The sequence below is a fragment of the Diabrotica virgifera genome, chromosome 1, assembly GCF_917563875.1.
Source record: "Diabrotica virgifera virgifera chromosome 1, PGI_DIABVI_V3a".
NCBI lineage: Eukaryota > Metazoa > Arthropoda > Insecta > Coleoptera > Chrysomelidae > Diabrotica > Diabrotica virgifera.
This window is the reverse complement of record NC_065443.1, coordinates 52,907,824-52,931,828: the sequence shown is the minus strand read 5'-3', so window position 1 is coordinate 52,931,828 and position 24,005 is coordinate 52,907,824. Positions and strand designations below refer to the sequence as shown.

Here is a 24,005-nt window from a genome sequence, read left to right as displayed (position 1 = left end):
TAAACACAAACAAATATTTAAATACATACAAACTTTTAACAATATTCTTAAAAGTTTATTCCTCTTATTGTTCCTTAAATTTGCATATGCCTAGACAAATGTATAATGAAGTACTTAATTCCTGAAATCTTTAATCTGACAACCGTCTTTAGACATTCCAAACTTTTTAAATAAAGATTTTGTAAAGAAAAGATTATAATTACCTGTTATTATAATAAACCTTGTGATTGGTAATAGCTTTGGGGCATTCAATTAACGGTTATAGTTGATAAGACGGATGGCTTGTAATACTTTAATACTTGGTTTAAATACTTTTATTATACTCTGAAACACAAAATATGAAATGCCTTAAAAATGTTTATCCTGATACTAATTCGTTAAATTGATAAACATATTTCCATTTATAACTATAATAACAGTTTCCACGTTAACAACAATAAACAGAATTCAATTTGGACGTTACGAATTGTCCGTTACGAATTTGCATAGTTACGAACTGTCGCCGTTACGAAGTGTCGCCGTTACGAACTGTCGCCGTTACGAACTGTCGCTGTTACGAATTGTCCGTTACCAACTGTCCGGTTACGAACTGTCGCGTTACGAGATGTCATGGAACCGATTTTTTTAGTATATGATAGCCTTATTATTTAAGAAAATCTATGTGATAAAATCGTTGCTATAAAGATAAATGTCATTTTATACCGGGTGTAGCAATCATACTGTGTTTTTTTCTTAAAATTCGGAACACCCTATATATTGTATAGCCAGAATATAAAATATTGAAATTAAAACTCGATTGTAGCCCTAGGCTTTTCATTCTCGTCCCGGACGTCGAAGAGTAAGGTCACTGCGTGCACACCCCACTCTTACCGACGAACAGCGAGAAGCCTGAGAGCACCAAGTGCTGAAGAAGCGGCGCACGGTTAGCCCTAAGCTATTAGTTTGGAACCAGTGTGAAAAACCAACGACGCTTGGCCGTGTAAACCAAAAGGTAGACGGATTACTGGGTTTCAGAGGAATACTCTGGCCCTGGGCTCGAGCGAGCACGCTCGCCCCGAACTCTACCTAGTGTTCACATACGGTTACAAGAACAAGTGCGAGTAAGGGGGCCAAACTAACTGCGAAAAAGGCTTTCAACGAGGGACCCACCAGCGGCAGGGTAAACTGCACCCACCAGGTAATTATAGTCACTGTCTTACGCCGGAAAAGCACGGAGGGGTGGACAAGCCACCTTTATCCCTGGGGTTTACCCCCCAGAACACCTTGAGGCTGAGGTGCCCTCCGATCGCTAGACTTGCATCCTTGCCCTTGCATTTGTAATGCCTTCTTCTGTAAGGTCAGTCAGCTCCACCCGGTCGCTTCGTCCTCGGACGACGACCGCGACAAGCGTTGCCACCACCACCACCACCACTACAGCCAACCAGTTCTCTTCCTTGCATCAGGAAGGCACTGTGCCCCCATCCAGAGGTTACAACCGGCTCACGGCGGAGCTGGACCTCGAGACGCTTAGCGCGGAGATGCAAATCGTCCGCAACAAGTATCGCGAGGCCTACCTTCGCATCGAGCAGGACGACGCCTCCAACCCCCTTCTGCAGCGATATGCTAACGATTTTCCGCCACTAAGAACACCAGCACAGGCTGGTCCTCAACTTCAGAGCGCTCGGAATATTCACGGTGCAATACCAAAAGTCCCAACTCAACCATCAAAACAAGCACCCAAACAATCGAAACAACAATCTTCTCAACAGCAACCCTCTTCTCAACAACAACAAGCAACCATCAGCACTGCAAACAATCCTGAACCCAACGATTTCGTCTTCCAGAGAAGACAAATAAGACAAATGTCTTACGCCAATGCCGCAGCCAATCCACGCCCCAAAACCCAAGCCAGAAATCAAAACGTCATCAACGCCATAAACGATCCCACACTGTCCGAATATCTAATCAAAGATCTCCCAAAAGATCTTTGTAACAAACGTACCTTCTTTCGGCAAATAAATGCCACCACTCTTTTGTCCAACAAAATTCACTCTTGCAAAGTCCTCTCACATGGAATCGCACATCTTCGACTTTTTAATCCTATAAATGCAGGGGATATCGAGAAAGCAATCCACACAGCAACTGGCCAAACCATGGTTACGGTCCATAGCCGTAGCAGAAATGCAAACACTTCCGCAAAAGAGCCCACCTATCTCCTCTGCATAACCGGAATCGACGTGGATTACTCCGAGCAGGAGGTCACCGACTTGCTCACAGAACAGCAATTCCCAGTCGAAAGACTGTGGAGAGTCAAATCCTATAAAACAGGCAAGGACTCCAAAGTGATCAAGGTGGTGACCAAATCCTTGGAAAAATTCACGTCAGCACTGAGCCGAGGCATAACTCTAGATGGCGAGATCTATAATGCCGAACTCCCTCATGGCTCCGACCCTACAATACCCACTCCAAAATATTGCAGCAAATGCTGCATCAACGGACATTCCATCGACGAATGCCCACAAAAAGCATTCGTCTGCCCCCACTGCGGCGGCAACCATAAATCCAGCGCCTGCACCAAACAGCAGGAACCAAAATGCCCGAATTGCGGCGGTGACCACCCCGCATATTCCAACAAGTGTCCTCAAAGACACACCATCCCCTCCGCCCAACATGAAATTCAGCCACTTACGATCGAAAGATCATTCCCCCCTTTCGAACTCCCTACAGAAACAAAAAACATCTTGTCTATTCAGACCGCTCTGTTGCTTAACTTGTTGCCTGAACTTCGTGAGCATATCGCTGCAATCACGGCTAATCTGATTAGCCAAGTCTACGACCACTCGACAGTGGTCCACGGGTACGGGAGCAATGTCACGGTGACATTCCGCTCCAACCACTAAACACCCTCCCTTTATGGATTTCACCCTAGGCACAGTCAACTGTCAGGGTCTCTCCAAAAAGAGACCCCTCATCAAGAATATCCTGTCGAAGCATAACATCCAGATCCTCGCACTCACAGATACTCTGTCGAAAAACGATCCACACTTCGCAGGATATTCGATCATCCATCGAAGCCGCTGTCAGGTTTCACGTGGGAATGGTATTCTCGTGAAACACGGAATACCGCACAACACACACACATTCCCACAAAATTTTCGTCCACCTGATGTGGACTTCCTGGCAATTGACGTGCACATCCCCAACAACGAAACCCTCACGATAGTCTCTTACTACAAACACCCGGGTCAACCACTCAACAGGCATTTGCTAGAGTACTTTTCGAGGCTCGGCAAGGCTGTGTTGATGGGTGACCTAAATTGTAGACATACACAGTTTGGTGATCACCATCAAAACCCAGAAGGCATCCGCCTCACGGATTATCTACTAGACCTTCCCATTTCAAGAATCACCAACACTGAATTCACGTTTTTGAACGCCAATGGGGCCTCTATTATCGACCACATCCTAGTTACTAGTAACATTCTGGATCGGTTCGGGGATAGATGCCACATAGGCGATTCGATAACGTCAGACCACGTACCTCTTCTTGTCGACACCGACATTCTCACTCCAAAACAACCAAACCCTCCAAGATCTATAAGAGACTATCGTCACGCTAACTGGACTGAATTCCAAAACTTCATCACACAAAATCTCCCAATGTTAGGCGAACTCGATACTAACGATAGTATCGACACCAGTGCAACCAATATCGAGAACCTCATCACTGAGGCGATCACGCACGCAATTCCACTCAAACAAATAACTTATACATCACCGGCACTTCCACAATACATCATTGCCAAAATTCAACAAAAACGACGTCTTCTACGTCAATACAAGGCCAACAGAAACCCACTAATCAAAACAGAGTACAACCGAATCTGTGCCAGGATAAAGAGGGAGATATCTGTCCTAACGGCTCGCCGGTGGGAAGAGACTACCTCAAAACTGGACTACAGAGACGGAGGTAAATTCTGGCAAAAATTCAAAGTCCTAACAAAACAAAAATTATCTCAACCATCTCATCTGTTGGTCAACAATCACATAGTCAATTCCCCAGAAGGGAAAGCCGAAGCATTCAAAAATTCGCTTCAAAACAATTTTCAAACGCCAGATAACCCGAACTTTGATCGCATATTTAAATTCAACACAGAATACATTGTAAATGTTACTCTCAACCACCACATTCCAGTCTATGATCCTATCATGGACCCCCTCACAGACAGGGAAACGGAGAGCTTTTGCCAAATCGGCAAAAACAGCGCTCCCGGACCTGATGGCATCAACCGAAGGTGCCTCAAAAAACTTCCAGAGAGTATCATCCCTCTTCTAACTAAAATATTCAATGCATGTCTCAAAAACAGCCATTTTCCTACTCCTTGGAAAGTGGCCAACACCATCATGCTTTTGAAAAAAGGCAAACCCCCAACCGACGTGGAATCCTACAGACCAATTTCATTAATCAATACTCTGGGTAAAGTTCTTGAGCTAATCCTAAAGGAGAGGCTCAATAACTTTCTCGAAAACCACAATATCATACCAAAATTCCAATATGGATTCCAGTCAGGTAAATCTACCAAACATGCATTAATAGATTTCACTACCAAAGTCACTCAAACCATCAACGATGGTTCTATCGCCATAGCCACATTTCTGGATGTGCAGAAGGCTTTCGACCAGGTCTGGCACGACGGGCTTGTTCGGAAACTTCTGGACATCGGGCTTCCATTGCAATTTACCAAAATTGTACACTCCTACCTCCACAACCGTACTGTCAGAGTGAAAATATGCGATCAAAAGTCCACCCCCTTCACTCCACAAGCTGGAGTTCCCCAGGGTTCAGTCCTAGCGCCGCTGTTGTACATCATCTACAACAGCGACATCACTAACCAAAATATCCCAGGTACTCGGCTTTTTCTCTATGCAGACGACACGACTCTGCTCTCAACTACCTCTCGATACAACCCAAGACTCCTCTTCAGAAGAGCACAGGCTCTGTTGGACGGTGTCGGCGAGTGGTGTTGTAAGTGGAGAGTCACGCTCAACGCGAACAAAACAACAACAATTGTGTTTCGCGCCCCTACTGTGTCAAATAGAATCATTCGCAATGAAGACGACCAATATCCTCTGAGTTTGTTGGGAGAAAGGCTTGTTGTTAGCCCGACTGTGAACTATTTGGGAGTACTGTTTACCAGGACTCTCAACTGGGACGCAGATCTAAAGGCAACTTTAGATAGGGTAAGGAACAGGGCCAGACTTCTCAACGCTCTCTCGGGAAAAATTGGCAAGACACACAAGAAGACTCTCATTCACACTTACAAGACCTTTATTCGACCCGTCATGGAGTACAAATCATGTATCTACTCTCTTTGCTCAAGACAAAAACAAGAGAGGTTGTTGAGGACGGAGCGCAGAGTCTTGCGTAGATGTAACTATGAGCACTGGCGATATCCCTCAAACGAAATCCATAACATCTCGAACATCCCCAAAATCACCGAGAGAATAAACTCTCTGAACAGGAACTTCACAATCAAAGTAATCAACGGCCCCCCTTCCGACACACAAGAATCTCTCAAATGTTCCTGTTCATCTTCCGGCCACGTACTCTACCGAAAGCCCAAACGCAAAAAGATTCACGTACCGTCCGCTCTAATGCAAACATGCATTGACGAACTCCCGGTAGAGTACGAAAACATCCTTGAGGCTACCCCGTTAGCCTTCCGTACCCACCTCTAACATTTCCTCTTCCTTACCCCGAACAGGGAGAAGTTGGTTTTTTGCGGTTTCCCAACTTCATTGCACAATTATACCTGTTCGTCCCAAGAAAATAGCCGCAACTATTTTCTCCACTCGAACGCTCACTGTCCACGCTGCGCTCAAAGCCACCTCCTGACCGCCGACGAGGGACGCAGGTACGCCTGTCGTTGTACAATGGTTTCTAGGGAGCTTGGTCGAAAGCAAAGCACGGACAGTACACGTAAATGTCTATGGAACCAACAACAATCCATCAAACTTTCTTCTCTGTTGACTTCTGGCCTTCTGGACAACACCGTCTGGCATAACCCAGGATCCAAGAACACCAGGACACGGCGCTTGCCCCGGTGTGGTTTTCGGACTGTTTGCTTTGCTGCCAACACAATACATTCACCTCAAACCCTGAAGAGGACAAAATCCTAAACGGGGAAGCACATTGAACGCATTTCTTCTAAACATTATCTAGACAAGCAAATCAAACAATGTGGCATGGGCCTAGGCTTTATCAACATTTTCTTTTTTTTTTTTCTCATTTTCTGCTTAGTTTAATAGAAAAGCCTAAAGTAGGCTATGAGAAATTAACAATTTAATAGATGTCAAATTTATAACAGTCAAAAAGTGTCTGGTTTGTAAAAATTTGCAGATTTATTATTTAAAGTTTCAATTAAGTTCGTATTTTTTTTGTTGTTTGGTGGAAATGGAACGCGCTACAAGGAATTTGACCCGCGGCGATTGTGTTCAAGCAGTGATCTTACATAGCGACGAACTGAGCTACCATACTATCAGCTCCTTATATTTGTAACAATTTTTTGCTAATAAACGATAATGCAAGAACTCACGTTCACAAACTGTAATCGAATATTTACAACAGGTAAATCTTCGGACTTTGAATTGACCATCGCATAATCCAGATCTTAACCTGATCGAAAATGTTTGGGACATAATTGGCAGAAGACTACTAGAGCGTTTGCCACCTCCTAGAATCTTATAAGAGGTAGAATAGACCAGGGCGCATCTGTAAAAATATTACTTAGTACATTTGGACGTTGAGAGGTGACTCAAATTTTTTTGCAGAAATTGCTTGAAAATAACTCCCTCCTCCTAACTAAAGAGTTATCCTCCCTCTCAAAAAGGTCCGGAATATTGTTTAAATAATCAAAATATCAAAAAATGAAGGCAAAATTCGATTTTTCTCTTCGTTTTTGATTATAAATAAAATAAAATAGCAATAATTTCGAAAAAACCATACAAACAGAGTATTCGCATTTTACGTTTTTCAACCATTTATGCTACACTTAGGACCTTCATATTTCACACAGAAAAACTTTATGATACAGTATAACAATATTGTAAATTTCATTAAGTTCAGCTTAATAGATTTTGCAAAATAAATTTTGCAATCCAGCTTTCGCAAAAAAAATTCATTTTTTCAAAATGTTACAGGACTAAAAATAAAGCAGATAGCAAGTTGAAATTTTTTTTGCTTATAGAAGTCTACTGTATCTTTTATTTGCAATTTGTAAAATTAAAATCGATTAACTACCACGGCGTCAGGAAATTTTTAAATAAACATTAATAATTGGTGCTACGCGCAGGACAGCGGATAATTTGCTCTGATTGGGCATTCCAATGACCTTTGATAATGATTGATACATTTTAATTTTTATTACATTTCGATATAAATAATATATATATATATATATATATATATATATATATATATATATATATATATATATATATATATATTATATATAGTGGCTAAACACCCCTTTAGGGGTTACGCCGCTTACGCTCTCTAGATCTATGTTTTGAGGTAGATCAGTCCTCATGTTCGTTATTTAATTTTCTCTGTTATTTTTCTCCACTCTTTCCTGTCTCTGGTTTTCCCTTTCCAATGTCGTATGCCCGCATTGTTGAGATCACTTACTACTTCTTGTAACCATGTAGATCTTGGTCTTCCACGTCTTCTTTTGCCAGCTGGTGTCCATTCCAATATTGAGTATATCGTCGTAGTTGATCCGGATCTCCATATGTGTCCTAGCCATTTTGCTCTTTGCTGTTTTATTTTACATACTATATCCTCCTCAATTTCTTCCAGTAACTCAAGGTTCGTTCTTTGTCTAAATTCATTGTCATTTATTTTTATTGGTCCTAATATTGCTCTTAGTATTTTTCTTTCTTGTATTCTAAGGTTTTCCTCTTGTTTTTTTGTCATGCTAAGAGTTTCGGCTGCATACATCATCGTCGGTCGAATTATTGTTTTGTATACTTTCATTTTTGATTTCTTACTCAATAACTTATTAAGTAATTTTTTATTTGCATGGAAGCTCTTATTTGCTGTAATAATCCTTTCTTTGATTTCGGTTTCTCTTTCTCCATTGTTTGTTATTAATATTCCTAAATATTTAAATTTTTCGACTTCTTCAAAAGTGTATTCTCCTACTCTAACCTTTCTGTTTTCAAAGTTTTTGTCAAATCTCATTATTTTGGTTTTCTCTTGGTTTATTTTTAATCCCATTACTTTTCCTTCTGTTACCATTTCGTTTAACATTCGTTCCATTGTTTTTCTATTTTTTGTTATTAGCACAATATCATCAGCGTATGCTATTATTTGTCCTTCTCTCGTTCGGAGGGTGCCTTTGTTGATCTTCCTGACGACGTATTCTAGGGCAAGATTAAACAGAGTTGCTGATAATGAATCTCCTTGTCTCACCCCTTTATTGATGACAAATTCTTCTGTGTCGCCTACTTGAGTTTTTATACTAACTACAGTTCTACTCATTGTCATTTGTATTAATCTTCTTAATTTATGTTGTATTCCCATTTCTTTCAGAGCTACCATTAGTTTTGATCTATTTATTGTATCAAATGCTTGTCGAAAATCTATAAAAAGCAGTTCAATTTCTATTTTATATCCATGAGCTTTTTCCATAATTTGTTTAACTGTATGTATGGCATCTGTTGTAGACTTTCCCTTAACAAATCCGCATTGATAGTGTCCTATGATATTCGTGGTAGCTTCGGTCAGTCTTCGTTGTATTAAGGCGGACATGATTTTATATGCTGTGTTTAATAGCGTCAGTCCTCTGTAGTTTTTACACATCTGTTGATCTCCTTTTTTATGAATCGTGATAATTTGTCCTTTGTACCATTCTTCCGGCATTTTTTCTTCGTCCCATATGTCTTTTATTAAATTGTATAATCTATCTTTTAATTCTTCACCACCATATTTTATAAGCTCCATATTGATACAGTCCGATCCTGAGGCTTTACCATTACGGCTGCTATTAATAATTTCCTCAACTTCCTCTTTTGTTGGTATTTGTAGCTGGTTTCCTAACATCATTGTCTCTTCTCCTCTGTTTTCATTTAGGTCTTGATCTTGTTGTTCTGTTAATAATTCTTTAAAATAGTTAGTCCAAATTTCTTTATACTCTTCATCGTTTTCTGATACTTTTCCATTTTTATCTTTTATGCTTTTTATCTTTCCTTTAAACGTTTTGTTCTGCTCACTAATTTTCTTATAGAATTCTTTTGTGTTTCTGTTCTTACTCTCTTTTTCTATTTCTTTTATCTTATCATCCAACCACTCACGTCTAATTTTCCTTATTTTTTTCTTACATGCATGCCTTATTATATTGTATTCTTCCCTATAATCCTGTCTATTTGTTCTTATCCACATTTGTCTCATTTCTACCTTCTTTTTTAACATTTTATGGCATTCTTCATTATACCATTCTTGTCTTTTTTTGTTTCTTTTTATCCCTACGTGTACTTCCGCTGTTTCATTTATACATTTTTTTATATTTCTCCATTCTGTTTCTATATCCTTTGTAGGTTTAGATTGTTCCTTTAGTTTTTTGTTCATGTCATCAGCATATTTAATCCTTATGTCTGGAGTATTCAGTTTTTCTACGTGCCATTTATTTTTTGTTGTCGTGTTTTTTAGTGTTCTTTTGACTTTTTGTCTTACTTTTGCAGTCACCATAAAATGGTCTGTGTCTGCATGTGCACCTCTGTAGGACCTCACATCTGTTACCGATGTTTGCTTCCTTCTTGTAATCAGAATATGGTCTATTTGTGACCATGTTTTTTGGTCTGGGGAAATCCACGTCACTTTATGGTATTTGGGATGTTCGAATTTTGTACTAACGATAATCATATTGGTACTAGATGCTAGATTACATAATCGTTGGCCATTGTCGTTAGTTTTTTCGTGTATTGTGTGCTTACCTGCTACTTGGTTAATGTAGTCTTCCTTACCTATTTGGGCATTAAAATCTCCCATTACCAGTATTGTGTCTTCTCTAGGTAACTTCTCCATTTCTCGTTCGAGTTCCTCATACAATTTGTCTTTTTCCTCCGCAGTAGCACTTTCAGTTGGGGCATATACGTTTATGATTGATATATTAAATGGTTTGGCGTTAATTCTCAGGTAAGCCATACGTTCATTTATTGGTTTAAATTGCATAATGTTATTTTTTATTTTTCCCATAATTATGAAAGCAACTCCATATTGACCTTGTTTTTCATGTCCCGAGTACTGTAGTGTGTAGTTTTTTCTATTTATTTCTCCTTGACCTGCCCATCTGATTTCTTGAATCACTGCAATATCAATTTGGTATCTTTCTAGTTCTGAGACGATATCCTGCATTTTTCCTGGTTCAAGCATTGTTCTGATGTTCCACGTACTTATTTTTAGTTGATCACATTTTTTCGGTTTTTTATTATATTTTTTTGTGTTCGTATGTTTTATTTTATCTAATCTGTTCAGGTCCTTTTCCTTTGCCATTTTCGTGTCCGTTTTTTGTGTTGTATCCAATATTTGTTTTTTTATCAGTTTTTTGGCGTGTCCTGCTTTGCCCTTTCCAGTTCATTCTTCTCTTTGTTCCATTTCCATTCAGTCCCGTCAATAATTAATTTTTGATAACCTACTCTAGTGTTCTTACCGTTTTCTTTTTGAAATTTTGCAATTCTCCGTATTTCTTGTTGTATTTTCATCTCTTCTTGCGTTAGATCGTTATTGATATATATTTCCGGCTTTGAATTCCTTAGTTTGTTTTTGTTCTTCATAATTTTTATTTTTTCATTTTTGTTTTTTAGTTTTACAAGACATGTTTTGTCCCCTATTTTATAAGCTTCTTCTATTTCTACTTTAATACCTAATTCTCTTTCCACGAAATCTGCCATAACCTCATTGACTACATTTGGGTTATTTGTATCCATCGGTAGACCCTGGACAATAACATTGTTAGCTTTTCTCTCTTTCTCGAACTTTTCTACCTTCATTTTCACTATCTTTAGTTCCTGTTTCATTTCATCATTTTCTTTTTGTAGTTGTTGGTTACTTTGTTTGAATTCATTTATTTCTTTTCTTAATTCTCGGAGGTCATTTCTATATTCTCGTTGTTCTTCTTTTATTCCTTTTACCTCCGATGTTAAACTTTGTGTTTGATCTGTTAAATTTTGCATCATTTTTAAAAGCTGATCAATTTTGTTTTCATCTTTCTGTTGTTTGGTTGGTGTTCTGGATAGTTTCTTGCTCTTGTTAAAAATATTGTCTGCATCTATCTCTAGACTTCTCTTTTTACTGTCTTCTGAGGTGTAATCATTATCACTATCCACCATTTTTTATGTATTTGTACTCTATATTAAAGCAAGCGATAAGCTCTAGTTCCCCAGTCGACCCGGCGAAGGCTCTAGAACTTCTCAAGCAATAATTGAGTATGACTTTAAATACATATTTAAATATTAATATATTTAAATTGATATAAATAAATAGATTTGTTTATTGCAAAATAAAAACACATACTCTATCCTTTAAAATAACACTTTTTTTAGCAAAAATTTTCTTTTTTCATATATTTTAACACAGAGAATAAAAGTTTATTATTTTTAAACGTATGCAATTATTTAAACAATATTTCACAAACAATAATAAAATTAGTTTGATTTTTGTGGAATTAAAATATTAAAATACAACAAAATATAGATTAAGAAAATAATATATTAGATAAAGATTGGATAAAATTTTGGTGGAAATCAACTTGTGTGAATCGAACACCGCTGTCCTGCGCGTAGCACCAAAAATTAATGTTTATTTAAAAAATTTCCTGACGCCGTGGTAATTAATCGATTTTAATTTTGCAAATTGAAAATGAAAGGTACAGTAAACTTTTATAAGCAAAAAGAAAATTCAACTTGCTATCTGCTTTATTTTCAGGCCTGCAACATTTAAAAAATGAATTTTTTTTGCGAAACCTGGATTGCAAAATTTATTTTGCAAAATCTATTAAACCAATTTTAATGAAATTTACAGTGTTGCTTTACTATATCAGAAAGTTTTTCTGGTTAAAATATGAAGGTCCTAAGCGTAGCATACAATGGTGGAAAAACGTAAAATTCCAATACTTGTTTTTGTATGGTTCTCTTCGCAATTATTGCTATTTTGCAACAAGGGTAACTATTTTTTAAATTTTTAACCAATTCTATATTGTAGGAAATTTAATTATGCAACTTTTATGTCAGTACAACTTTTTTCAGAAATGAATAGTTTTAAAGTTATATTCAAAAAACCAATAAAAAAATCGAGTTTTTCCTTCATATTTTGACATTTTGATTATTTAAACAATTTCCGGACCATTTTGAGTAGGAGGATAACTCAAATATTATTATTTGAGTTATTTTTAAGCAATTTCTGCAAAAAATTTGAGTCACCTCTCAACGTCCATCTAAAAACAGGTGCGCCCTGGACTAGAAACGCTCTCGAGATTTGGAATAATATTGATCCATACCAAACAACATACCTCATTTGTAATATAAAAGTACGTATCTCTTTTATTATCGAACATTAGCGAATAAATTAAAAAACACAATGTTAGGAAAGCCTACGCCTACAATTGAGTTTTGAATTTAAATTGTTTAGTTATAAATGCTAGAATATTCCACAGGGTGTTCTAAACTTTAAGGAAAAAATACAGTCTGATTGTTACACCCGGTATAAAATGACATTTACCTCTCTAGCAACAGTATCATTGCATCGATTTTCTTAAATAATGAGGCTATAACATACTAAAAAATCACTCAAATCAGACGACAGGTTTAGGAAATTCGAGACATCTAACATGTCCTGTTTTTAAGATGTTCCGTTAATTTTGCCGCTGTTTGTACTATTTTTAGTATCACATACCTATATTATAATACTACATAATCAAAATACATGTAAAATTAGTATTCTAATGTTCTGAATCTGATCTTTTGTCAAAATTAAATTGAAATGACAAACAGTTTTTATTCTATCAGCAGCTTTGGCATTGAAACTACACTTGCGAACAAAAAAATCGACTTACTCGATGAATAATTGTAGATTATATGCTTAGTAAATCCATGTCTTCTTCAATTAAAACAAATAATGCAAATAGTTATTTATGATATAAGTTTTAAAAGTACAATTTTAAGGCACGCATGTGAAGGTTTGCAGAATAAGCGAAGCGAATTCTGCAATTCTCATGAGTGCCTTAAAAATGTACTTTTAACACGTATATCATACAATATTTTTTCCACAAACGTGTTAAAAATGCAATAATACAGTTTAAATTAAATTTTAAAAAACCTTTTTCAAATTGCGCAAATTGTACTATTAATATTACTGTTAATAAATGAAATATAAATATTTTGATGTTTGATAGAAGAAAAGATAATACAAAAGATAATATATTCAGACATTCATATTTATTTAATCATTTATTTCAGGCGGCTTCCTATTATATATCACGATTAGGATTTCAACCTGTATGTTATAAAGGTCTTGAAACTGGAGATAGAAACTACGTTCAACATGTTGTACGCCAAAATAACGTAAGTTTGATACTATTTACTACAGACATTGTATAGATATATGCTTAGGCACAAGTTTTACTGTAGTAAAACTTTATAATTTTATTAAAGAAAATAGACAAGAGTTCTTTAAATTTCTGCCCCTGCGTGTTTTTTGTGTCGAATGGTGAGCAAATGGATGTTCATCTATTTTTGATGAATTTTAAACATTTTCTTTTTGCTTTAAGAGCAATACCATACATAAAAGTAGTATCAGAAAAACTTAGACTGATAGGTAATAAGCTCCACATTTCCTCTTCTTTCTTCTTAAGATTTCTTCTTTTTTCAAAGGTTGACGGTAATCATAACCAGTTTTATTCTGTTTCTTCTTCTTCATGTACCTACCATGTCCTTTCAGAACGTCGGTTACCATCATAGCTAACTTAATTGTATTCACTGCCACAATAAATAGCATGCTTGTATCAACACATACCAATCTCACCAGTTCTTCAACCATGAAGTTTTTCTTCGTTCTGGACTGCGTTTACCAATTTTCCCTTGCATAATACTTTGTAGCGACCGATATTTGGGACCTCTCATTACATGTCCGAAATACTCCAGTTTTCTTGTCTTGCTGAGAAGTTCTAGTATTGTGGAGTTTAGAATTATTTTAGTAATTTATCTTCTCCGCCTAAGAAACTTTTAAAATAATTCTTCTATAGCATCAGATTTCATAAAGTAAGAGTGAGAACACGTAGCAGCGAAATAGGCGGATCCTCAATGCCAATTTTAGGTCTATGTTACATAGTACCTTGGACATCCTTCTAAATTCGGCTCTAGTCTGCTCTATCCTAGATCTAATTTCGCCGTGACTCTGTGCGTTACAATTTAATTGATATCTAAGGTAAACAATTTGATCAACTTGCTTATGGTATTATTTACGTATGTAGACGATTTTATATTCTGTTGTTTACTTATTACGAGTATTTTATTTTTCCGTCTGTTCAGATCCACACCTGCTTCCTTACAACTCTAAACGACACTATCAAGTAATATTTCCTGGTTTGCAGATCTTCTTGAGAAGAAGCTATGAGGATTCTGTTTACAGTGGCTCTAAAAAGCTGGTAAGACGAGCAATTAAACCACGCTACGGTTCTCTAAAAATTTTCCCTGCATGATATTCTGCAGAGGCTGGTATTCTGTTCATCTCATCACGTGGCCAAAATATTCTAGTTTCATCTAAAGGTTCGTCTAAATAAAATGTTAGTTTATCTTCGTATTAAACAATTTCCTTTCTCAATAAAAGTTGCTGTTCTATCATCTTTTGCTGCCCACTTGAACTGCAATTCTCTTAAAGTTCCCCATAGTCTTTTACTTTGACAAGTGTTGGTATCTTTTACTTAAAATAAAATTCGTATTTTATTGTAAATTAAAATAAAAACTTTTGTTATTCCGATTAATATTAATTTGTGATTTTTAAATCTTAGATTATGGATATCTAAGGCGTTGCCCAATTTAAGTTTCAAACCACTCAAAAAACGTGTAAAGTATATACAGAAAAAACACCATTACCCATTCGGAACAAAGAATTTTAAATGTTCATTTTATTTACCCCCTATCTAATAATATACATAGACACCCACACCTAAATGTGCCTGCATAGGTATAAAAATTTGTTCTGCGTGGCGATTGCAAAAAGACATAGTACGATAAAATTGATCCAAATAATGACATAACCCAGACATCCAAAGTGAAACTTTTGGTTGGATATGCTATGTCCACCGTACAACCCCAAACAGTAAAAACAGTAAAAACGGCCACATTACACGTTACTGACGTTACACAAACACAAAAAAACTTTTTTCATGGTATAGGTATCACCCATCCATTGTTGGCCTAGTAGAAACAGCCGACTGACCTCTTTGATATACTACATTTTTTATTTCCTCTATTCATTCAAGTGTGTACAAACTTATCAGTCTTTCAACTATTTTTTTATAATATTATTACTGATGAAAGAAATTTTTTTGGAAATAAAATTTGCTATTTCAGTGTCCGATGGTATGTTAGTGATAAACCCTTGAAGAAACGCCAACCTCACTATCCAAAATCATGATCAATTGTCCAAATAATATAAAAAGTATCGAAAACCTCCACTTTTCACCCTCCGTAACTCTGGAACCGTTGATTATGTAACACTTATATGTATAGGACCTTTTTTGTTTTAAATTTTATGTAGAACATTTTTGTATAGAACGTTGTTTACGCTAAAGCATAGTTTTAGAATTATTGACGAAAAACGAAAAAAAACTACTAATTTACCGAATTTTCTCCCATCTCCCCCCCAAACTTGACGCTTAAAATGAAGTAACTTTTTACTGAACAATATGTGGACCATATAGAACAATTTGGTGTTGGAGGAAAACTTTTAATTTGGATGTCTGGGTTAGACGTTTGTTTGGACCAATTACAACAAGGTACAAGGTACTACCTCCGTAACTTTGGAACCGTTCATTTTAGAAGAACCCAAAACACCAAATTGTTCTATATGGTCCACATAATATTCAGGAAAAAGTCACACCATTTTAAGCGTCGGGTTTGGGGGGAGAGAGGGGAGAAATCCGTAAATTCTTAGTTTTTTACGTTTTTCGTCAATATTTCTAAAACTATGTGGTTTAGTATGAACCACCTTCTATACAAAAATATTCTACATTAAATTTGAAATAAAAAAGGTCCGATGCACAACCCTTCTAAAATGAACGGTTCCAAAGTTACGGAGGTAGTACCTTGTACCTTGTTGTAATTGGTCCAAACAAACGTCTAACCCAGACATCCAAATTAAAAGTTTTCCTCCAACACCAAATTGTTCTATATGGTCCACATATTGTTCAGTAAAAAGTTACTTCATTTTAAGCGTCAAGTTTGGGGGGGAGATGGGAGAAAATTCGGTAAATTAGTAGTTTTTTTTTCGTTTTTCGTCAATAGTTCTAAAACTATGCTTTAGCGTAAACAACGTTCTATACAAAAATGTTCTACATAAAATTTAAAACAAAAAAGGTCCTATACATATAACTGTTACATAATCAACGGTTCCAGAGTTACGGAGGGTGAAAAGTGGAGGTTTTCGATACTTTTTATATTATTTGGACAATTGATCATGATTTTGGATAGTGAGGTTGGCGTTTCTTCAAGGGTTTATCACTAACATACCATCGGACACTGAAATAGCAAATTTTATTTCCAAAAAAATTTCTTTCATCAGTAATAATATTATAAAAAAATAGTTGAAAGACTGATAAGTTTGTACACACTTGAATGAATAGAGGAAATAAAAAATGTAGTATATCAAAGAGGTCAGTCGGCTGTTTCTACTAGGCCAACAATGGATGGGTGATACCTATACCATGAAAAAAGGTTTTTTGTGTTTGTGTAACGTGTAATGTGGCCGTTTTTCTGTTTTTACTGTTTGGGGTTGTACGGTGGACATAGCAATTTATTTTCACAAAATGCAAATGTTAACACCTCAATTTTGTAGCGGTACTTTTTTAACAATTGACCATTAGCTCCGATGATGACATTTATGTCGAAAGCGCTCAGCTAAAGAAATAAATGATTTACACACTTTGATATACTACATTTTTTATTTCCTCTAATAATATTATAAATTGCCCAGAAAATATATAAAGTATCGAAAACCTCCACTTTTCACTCTCCGTAACTCTGTAACCGTTGATTTTATAACAATTATGTACTTCTTTTGTTTTAAATTTTATGTAGAAAATTTGAGTATAGAACATAATTTACGCTAAAGCATAGTTTTAGAAATATTGACGAAAAACGTAAAAGAACTACTAATTTACCGACTTCTCCCCCATCTCCCCCCAAACCGGACGCTCAAATTGGTGTAACTTTTTACTGAACAATATATGGACCATATAGAACAATTTTGTGTTGGAGGAAAACTTTTACTTTGGATGTCTGGGTTAGGCCTTTTTTTGGACCAATTATAATATACTATCTCCGTAACTTTGGAACCGTTCATTTTAGAAGTATTATGCATAGGGCCTTTTTTATTTCAAATTTTATGTAGAATATTTTTGTACAAAAGGTTGTTCATGTTAAACTGCATAGTTTTAGAAATATTGACGAAAAAACGTAAAAAACTACGAATTTACCGCTTTCTCTCCCCTCTCCCCCCCCCCACCCCAACCGGACGCTCAAAATGGTGTGACTTTTTTCTAAACATTATGTGGCCCTTATAGAACAATTTGGTGTTGGAGGATACCTTTCACTTTGGATGTCTGGGTTTGGGTCTAGTTATACCCGGAATGGGACGTTTCATCGCCGCCGGTTCATCGCCGCCGTTTCGATGCCGCCGGTTCATCGCCAGTCCATTTCATCGCCGGCCGTTTCATCGCCGGCCGTTTCATCGTCAGTTGATTTTGTATTATGGGAGATGACACGACACGACGTTAAATTCAGTTCAAAACTTATGACAAATAAATAGATAAAAAATATTATTATATTAATTTACTGTTCTATTTCTACTTCCCCTAAATTTGATACTAAACAGTATTAAATTTGTAGTGCTGAATTATATTTTATATTATAAAAGTTTAAAAATCTATTAAAAGATTAAGTATGGCAACGGGAATGGTCATATCTCGCATTTCCTAGAATTCCTAATTATTACTAAAAATAAATAATAACTGTCGGAAATTGGTCGAAAATTCGGAAATATATCAGTTAGCGATTAACTGACTGGCGATGAACCGGCGGCATCGAAACGGCCGGCGATGAATCGGCCGGCGATGAACTGGCGGCATCGAAACGGCGGCGATGAACTGGCGGCGATGAAACGTCCTAGACCCAGTTATACCATACTATTACAGTTATTTATTAATTGTTATATCTAATGAAAAAAAAACATGTAGAAGAAAAATATTTGTTGAGTAACTTAAGTTGTTTGCAGATATTTCTGTTGCTAACTTCCCCCTACAATCCAGGTGAGCAAGTTTTAAATGGCCACCTGATAAGACATGGAGATGGAGTAAAGGATATCGCATTTGAAGTTGAAAACTTGGAGGGAATTGTAGAAGTGAGTTCATGCATTTTTATATGTACATTTTAGAAATTAAATTATTAAAATATTTTTTATTATTAATAAAATAATTTTCAAATTTACGTTTGTGTCAAAGGTGGCCTAAAAAAGAATAATATATTAAAAAGATAAAAAAGATCAAGGCAGATTTTGTTTATATTTGATTCAGAGTAATATATTAAAACTTATTTTGCATTTCATTCGCTAGTCAATCTGTTGCACTTTTTCAAGGATACTATTGAATTTAGAGTGTGTCCACACTAGTATTTATGTATACCTTAGGTTTCATTTTTAGGTGTTTTAAGTTAAAAAAAAATATGTGATATCCTTCATATTTAAATCTAGTATTTAATTAAATAATATCATGTATAATTTGATTACTAATTATTTTAATTGTCTTTTATTTCAATTGAGATTTTAATTAAATTTTCCAACCATATATTTACCAATTTGTCCTGTAGGTACTTCAGTACAACTACTTGTTCTTCATATTTAATTCATTTGTGCACAATGTCATAGGGGAAGGGCGGGCAAAATGGGGTACTTAAGGTTTAAATTGGGATTTAAAAAAAAATCTGTAACTTTTAAGGTCTTAAAATAAGACATATATAATTGTTACAGTAGTAACTATTTATTAATAAAATTTAAATTTAAAAAAGTCAAAGTTTTTTTACTACAGTAGACTCGCGATTATCCGAGGTAATTGGGACCGTGACTACCTCGGATACCAAAAAACTCGGTTAACACTGAAATCGGTTATATTGATAGAAAAACACGTAAATAACCATAGCTGTGGATATTTTAATGACAAAACTAATGCAGTTCTGTCTATTAGAGGTAAAAACATTTATCTTATCAATATTACTGTTTAAAAAAGTCCTTTGATTGATTTTTTCGTAAGCTTCAATCCTCTTTTTGAGGCGGCAATGTTGCACCAAGGTTGAAAGTTGTAACTCACCAGTTATGACTTTTGCCTCGGTTAACCGAGGGGCTCGGATAACCGAGACTCGGATAATCGCGAGTCTACTGTATATGAAAAAACAGAAACTAATGTAAATTGCCCCATTATGCCCGTCGTATAGGGTAAAATGGGGTACCAAATTGAAACCAAGAAAAGCCTATTGACAAAATTAGCATACAAGTACTACTTCATCATCCTCATCTTCTACACCTGCACATGCATTTTTAGCCCATTTAAGGCGACTGGATCAGCTTATCCATCCTTCTGTGGAAGTTGAATAAAAGTTTCCGTAGAACCAGTCAGTGTCACTATCTTCGCCTTCTGAATCTGACTCTAATTTTTTAGTTTTATTCAATTGCGATTTCTTACTCGTCTGTGAATCGTAAAAGAGTAAAGACTACCAATAGGTATGGTAAAAAGGGTACCCCATTTTACCCTACCTATTGGTACCCCATTTTGCCCAAAGAGCAGATTTTGAGATTATGACCTGTTTAAATTATTACAAGATTTTATTTTTTAACATAATGACAAACAGATACTCTAGAACACATTCACTGTTAGTTGGAGGTAATGATATTAAATAATAAATTGTTTTAGTAATGTTTTTCTTTTTCCCTTATGTTTTAGTAATACTAACGATGGATTATTTTTCGGTCGATATTATAACTTGGTTAACTTAAAACGCACATGTACTCTTCACAACAATCGACTCACAGTTAATTATATCTGCTTTATGACAGAAGGCGTAAACAGGCGTCTATAATATAATTTCATTAACATCGTATAGACGGAGCGAGTGATATTGAAAAAAAGGGGGTACCCTGTTTTAGGCAGCTACCCCGTTTTGCCCGCCTTTCCCCAATAACCAAATGTTTTCTACTGTATTAGGAAAATCTCTTTTTGTAAATTTTTTTAATATCTTATCAATGTAGATTTGGAACATTTTTTAAATTACTCGTCTTCTTTTTCTTTAAGTACCGTGCCCAAAGTTTAGGCGTGGGTAGCTTCCATGATATTTTGCCGATATCGTCCTCGATCTTGCGCGGCATGTAATAGTTGATCTGCTGATAAGCCAGTCCATTGACGAAAAGGTTTCGGAGCCATTGAATATTTCTTGCTACCAATTCCTATTTTTCTGTCAATCTGTCCATTGAGTGTTAACTTCAGTATCCTGTATCTGTTACCTCTCATTATATGCCCCAGATATTCAAGTTTTCTCTTTTTTATCATCTTCATTAAGTCTCCTTCGCCTTGACCTACTCTGTTTAAGATTTCTCTGTTTGAAATGGGTTCAAATTCCTAGTCAGTTCGGAATAATTATTCAAGGCTTACGTTTTTTGTACTACCAATATTTTATAGTTTCTCTTTGACTTTCCACAAAAGTGGAAGTAACTTTTGTTATATGGATTGGTGTACGTATGATCCGTTTAAGGTCGCACCTACATTGGATCCGTATTTCTCCGATCCGATCCGATCCGATCCGATCCAATCTGATCCGATCCGATCCGATCCGACGTCGGTTTGAAAACAAACTCATGGTACTAAATGGCTGCACCTACATTGGATCCGTAAATCGCCCGATATCGGGCGATTGATATGAGAAGCTACAGCAGAGAAGCAGTTCGACGTCGGTCGATATCGGATCGGATCGGAGAAAAACAAATCCAATGTAGGCAACGCCATTTAATACTATGGGTTTATTTTTTAATCCGAGGTCGGATCGGAGAAATACCGATCCAATGTAGGTGCCGCCTAATTCTCTTCAAAGATCTCAGATTTCCCCTGCCTTCTTTAATCAAAGATTGCTTTTAAATACTCTTTCTGTTGAGAGAATGTTACAGAGAATGGTGATATGTATGAATGGAGCAAAAACATAAAGTAACATACGTGTAACCTTCTGGCTAAGGACTAGTGTTACGGTTTTAAGGTCTCTCCTTATATAACTTAACGACCACTCACGTAGCCAAGACCTACGGCTTTAGTGCCCTACGAAACATGGTGGCGGCTCAGTAAAATTAGAAGAAATTAAAAAATTTGTCAGTGCCGAGTGTGTAACGCGTTATCGGGATATTTTTAAACCAGTAACATATCCACCTATAATATACTTTCTCAGAGATAAAATAAAAAATCTCTTCGACTTATGCCTTCATCTAAAGTTGATACCTGAAAAATGGAAAAACGCAGTAAAAATACTTTTGTATAAGAAGGGAGATAAGTCAGACTTAGAACATTTTAGACCCATTAGCCTGCTAAACCACTTATACAAACTCCTTACAAAAGTAGTGACATCAAAATAGTAGACAAGAAGCTAGATTTTACCAGCCAAAAGAACATGCTGGATTTCCCACAAACTTTGAAACATACAACCATCTTCAGGCAGTAAAGTTACTAATTGAAAAGTCAATAGAATATAATAAACCCCTTGTCTTAGCATTTGTAGATTTTCATAAAGCCTTTGGCACGAAAGAGCTGGATAGCATTTTAGAAGCTCTAGATGAATGCCGCATTGACTATCGTTATAGAAAACTCATCTATAATATTTATAAAGAGGCAACAATGAATGTTAAAATACATGATAAAACCAAACAAATAAGCATAGAACGCGGCGTAAGACAAGGCGACACACTCTAGCCAAAACTATTCATAACTGTTCTGGAATATGCCTTTAACATGCTCAACTGAGACAATAAAGGGATCACAATAGATGGAGAAAAGTGCAGATGAAATGCACAAATTTGCAGATGACATAATCCTTATAACTGATGACCTAGAAGAAGTAAAGAAAATTCTAAATGAGTTAGACGCTATCTGCTGGAAAATAGGCCTGAAAATGAACTTTACTAAAACTAAATTTATGACTAATCTGATTCCTGGCGGACAGCTGATTATACGTGAACAATAAGTAGAACTAGTGTAAAATTACATTTACTTAGGTCATGAAATTAGAATTGGCAGAGATAACCAAACCTGCGAAATAAAAAAAAGATTAACTCTTGCTTGGGCAGCCTACGGAGTGCTGAGAGACATATTTAGGAGCAGTATACCGATTAGTTTCAAAAGAATAGTTTTTGATTAATGTGTGCTACCGGTAATGACATATGGAGTAGAGACACTGACTCTAACCAAGACAACAGCGTCGAAAATGAGGGTTGCTCAAATGCATATGGAAAGATCCATGCTGGGCGTAACATAAAGGATAAAATAAGAAATGAAGATCTCAGACAAAGAACCGGTATCACAGATGTTATAGAACGTGTCACCAAGCTCAAATTGAACTGGGCAGGACACGTTGCCAGGCTGAAGGATTCAATATGGACATGAAAGCTAATGGAATGGAGATCAAGAGAAGATAAACGCAGTAGAGGAAGCCGCGTACACGATGGGCATAAATATGATATTAGGCGGATTATTAAAAACTGGCAACAATTAGCACAAAACCGTGAACTGTGGAAACAATTGGGGGAGACCTATGTCCAGCAGTGGACGTAAATTGGCTGGATGATGATGAACATATCCACTGAGCTAGGGGCGCCACGTATATGAGTATAGTTACAAAAAGGATAAAAATAAAGAATGGATATATTCGGAAAAATCTAGGGACGGCCCCAATGCATACGAAAATGACAGCATTAGTTAATATGGTTAGGGAGTGTTCAATCAGTGGCGACGCGTGACTTTTTCTAAAGTGTTACCAAAACCAGATGCAAAAAATCTTATTTAAAAAAATGAAGATATGGCTAAATGTATATACATATAGCTTCAATAATATCATTTTGTATATCACTTGAAACTCTCGAAAAACAGTTGATGTTTCTAGATGTTGGCAAAATTTTTGATCATTTTTGGCAATTAATGTTAACAATTCCCTGTAATAGGGCTTTTCATCGATTGTCGTTTGTTTCGAGCTTCTGTCATGTGTCACATAATATTATATCTACGTCATACGTCCTCGGTTTGTATCATGGTGGATACCAATAACGTATGACGTGGATATATTAATTTTATGTGACACATGACAGAAGCTCGAAACAAATGACTGTGAATGAAAAGCCCTATTGCCTCGAATGTCAGAGCAGTCGCCCTCAAAATGACCACGAAACGCTAATTCTTGTTCGGCCAAAAAACATACGGTACATATCTATTATAAGTGAGCTAAGGATATACGAGTACCTACCTATTTTTTTTAACAAACTCATTATGTTTAGCAATATTTGCTTTAAATGCTTGGCTAAGAGAACTTTTGATTCTTGTTTTGCCAAACTGAATCAAATTGGGTATACATCTTACATGTAGGTAACGGAGAAATTTCATGTCTCTTTTTTAAAACTCTAAAACTATTTAAATCGTGAACCTGGTCCACCCATTTTTCTGTAAAAACCAGAAAACATG

General features: G+C 36.2%; 1 protein-coding gene across 2 annotated transcripts in view; it reads left to right on the top strand.

Moving 5' to 3' along the window:
* The window catches only part of LOC114324960 (4-hydroxyphenylpyruvate dioxygenase), an 87,124-nt gene that overhangs the window by 29,000 nt on the left and 34,119 nt on the right, over nt 1–24,005 (top strand). Inside the window, exons 4-5 of one of the 2 annotated variants that reach the window (XM_050655312.1) lie at nt 13,492–13,596; nt 18,527–18,652. In XM_050655312.1, the coding sequence (XP_050511269.1) occupies nt 13,492–13,596; nt 18,527–18,652 (231 nt within the window). The remainder of the gene's footprint in view (nt 1–13,491; nt 13,597–18,526; nt 18,653–24,005) is intronic. The other variant, XM_050655346.1, reaches the window with a different exon arrangement.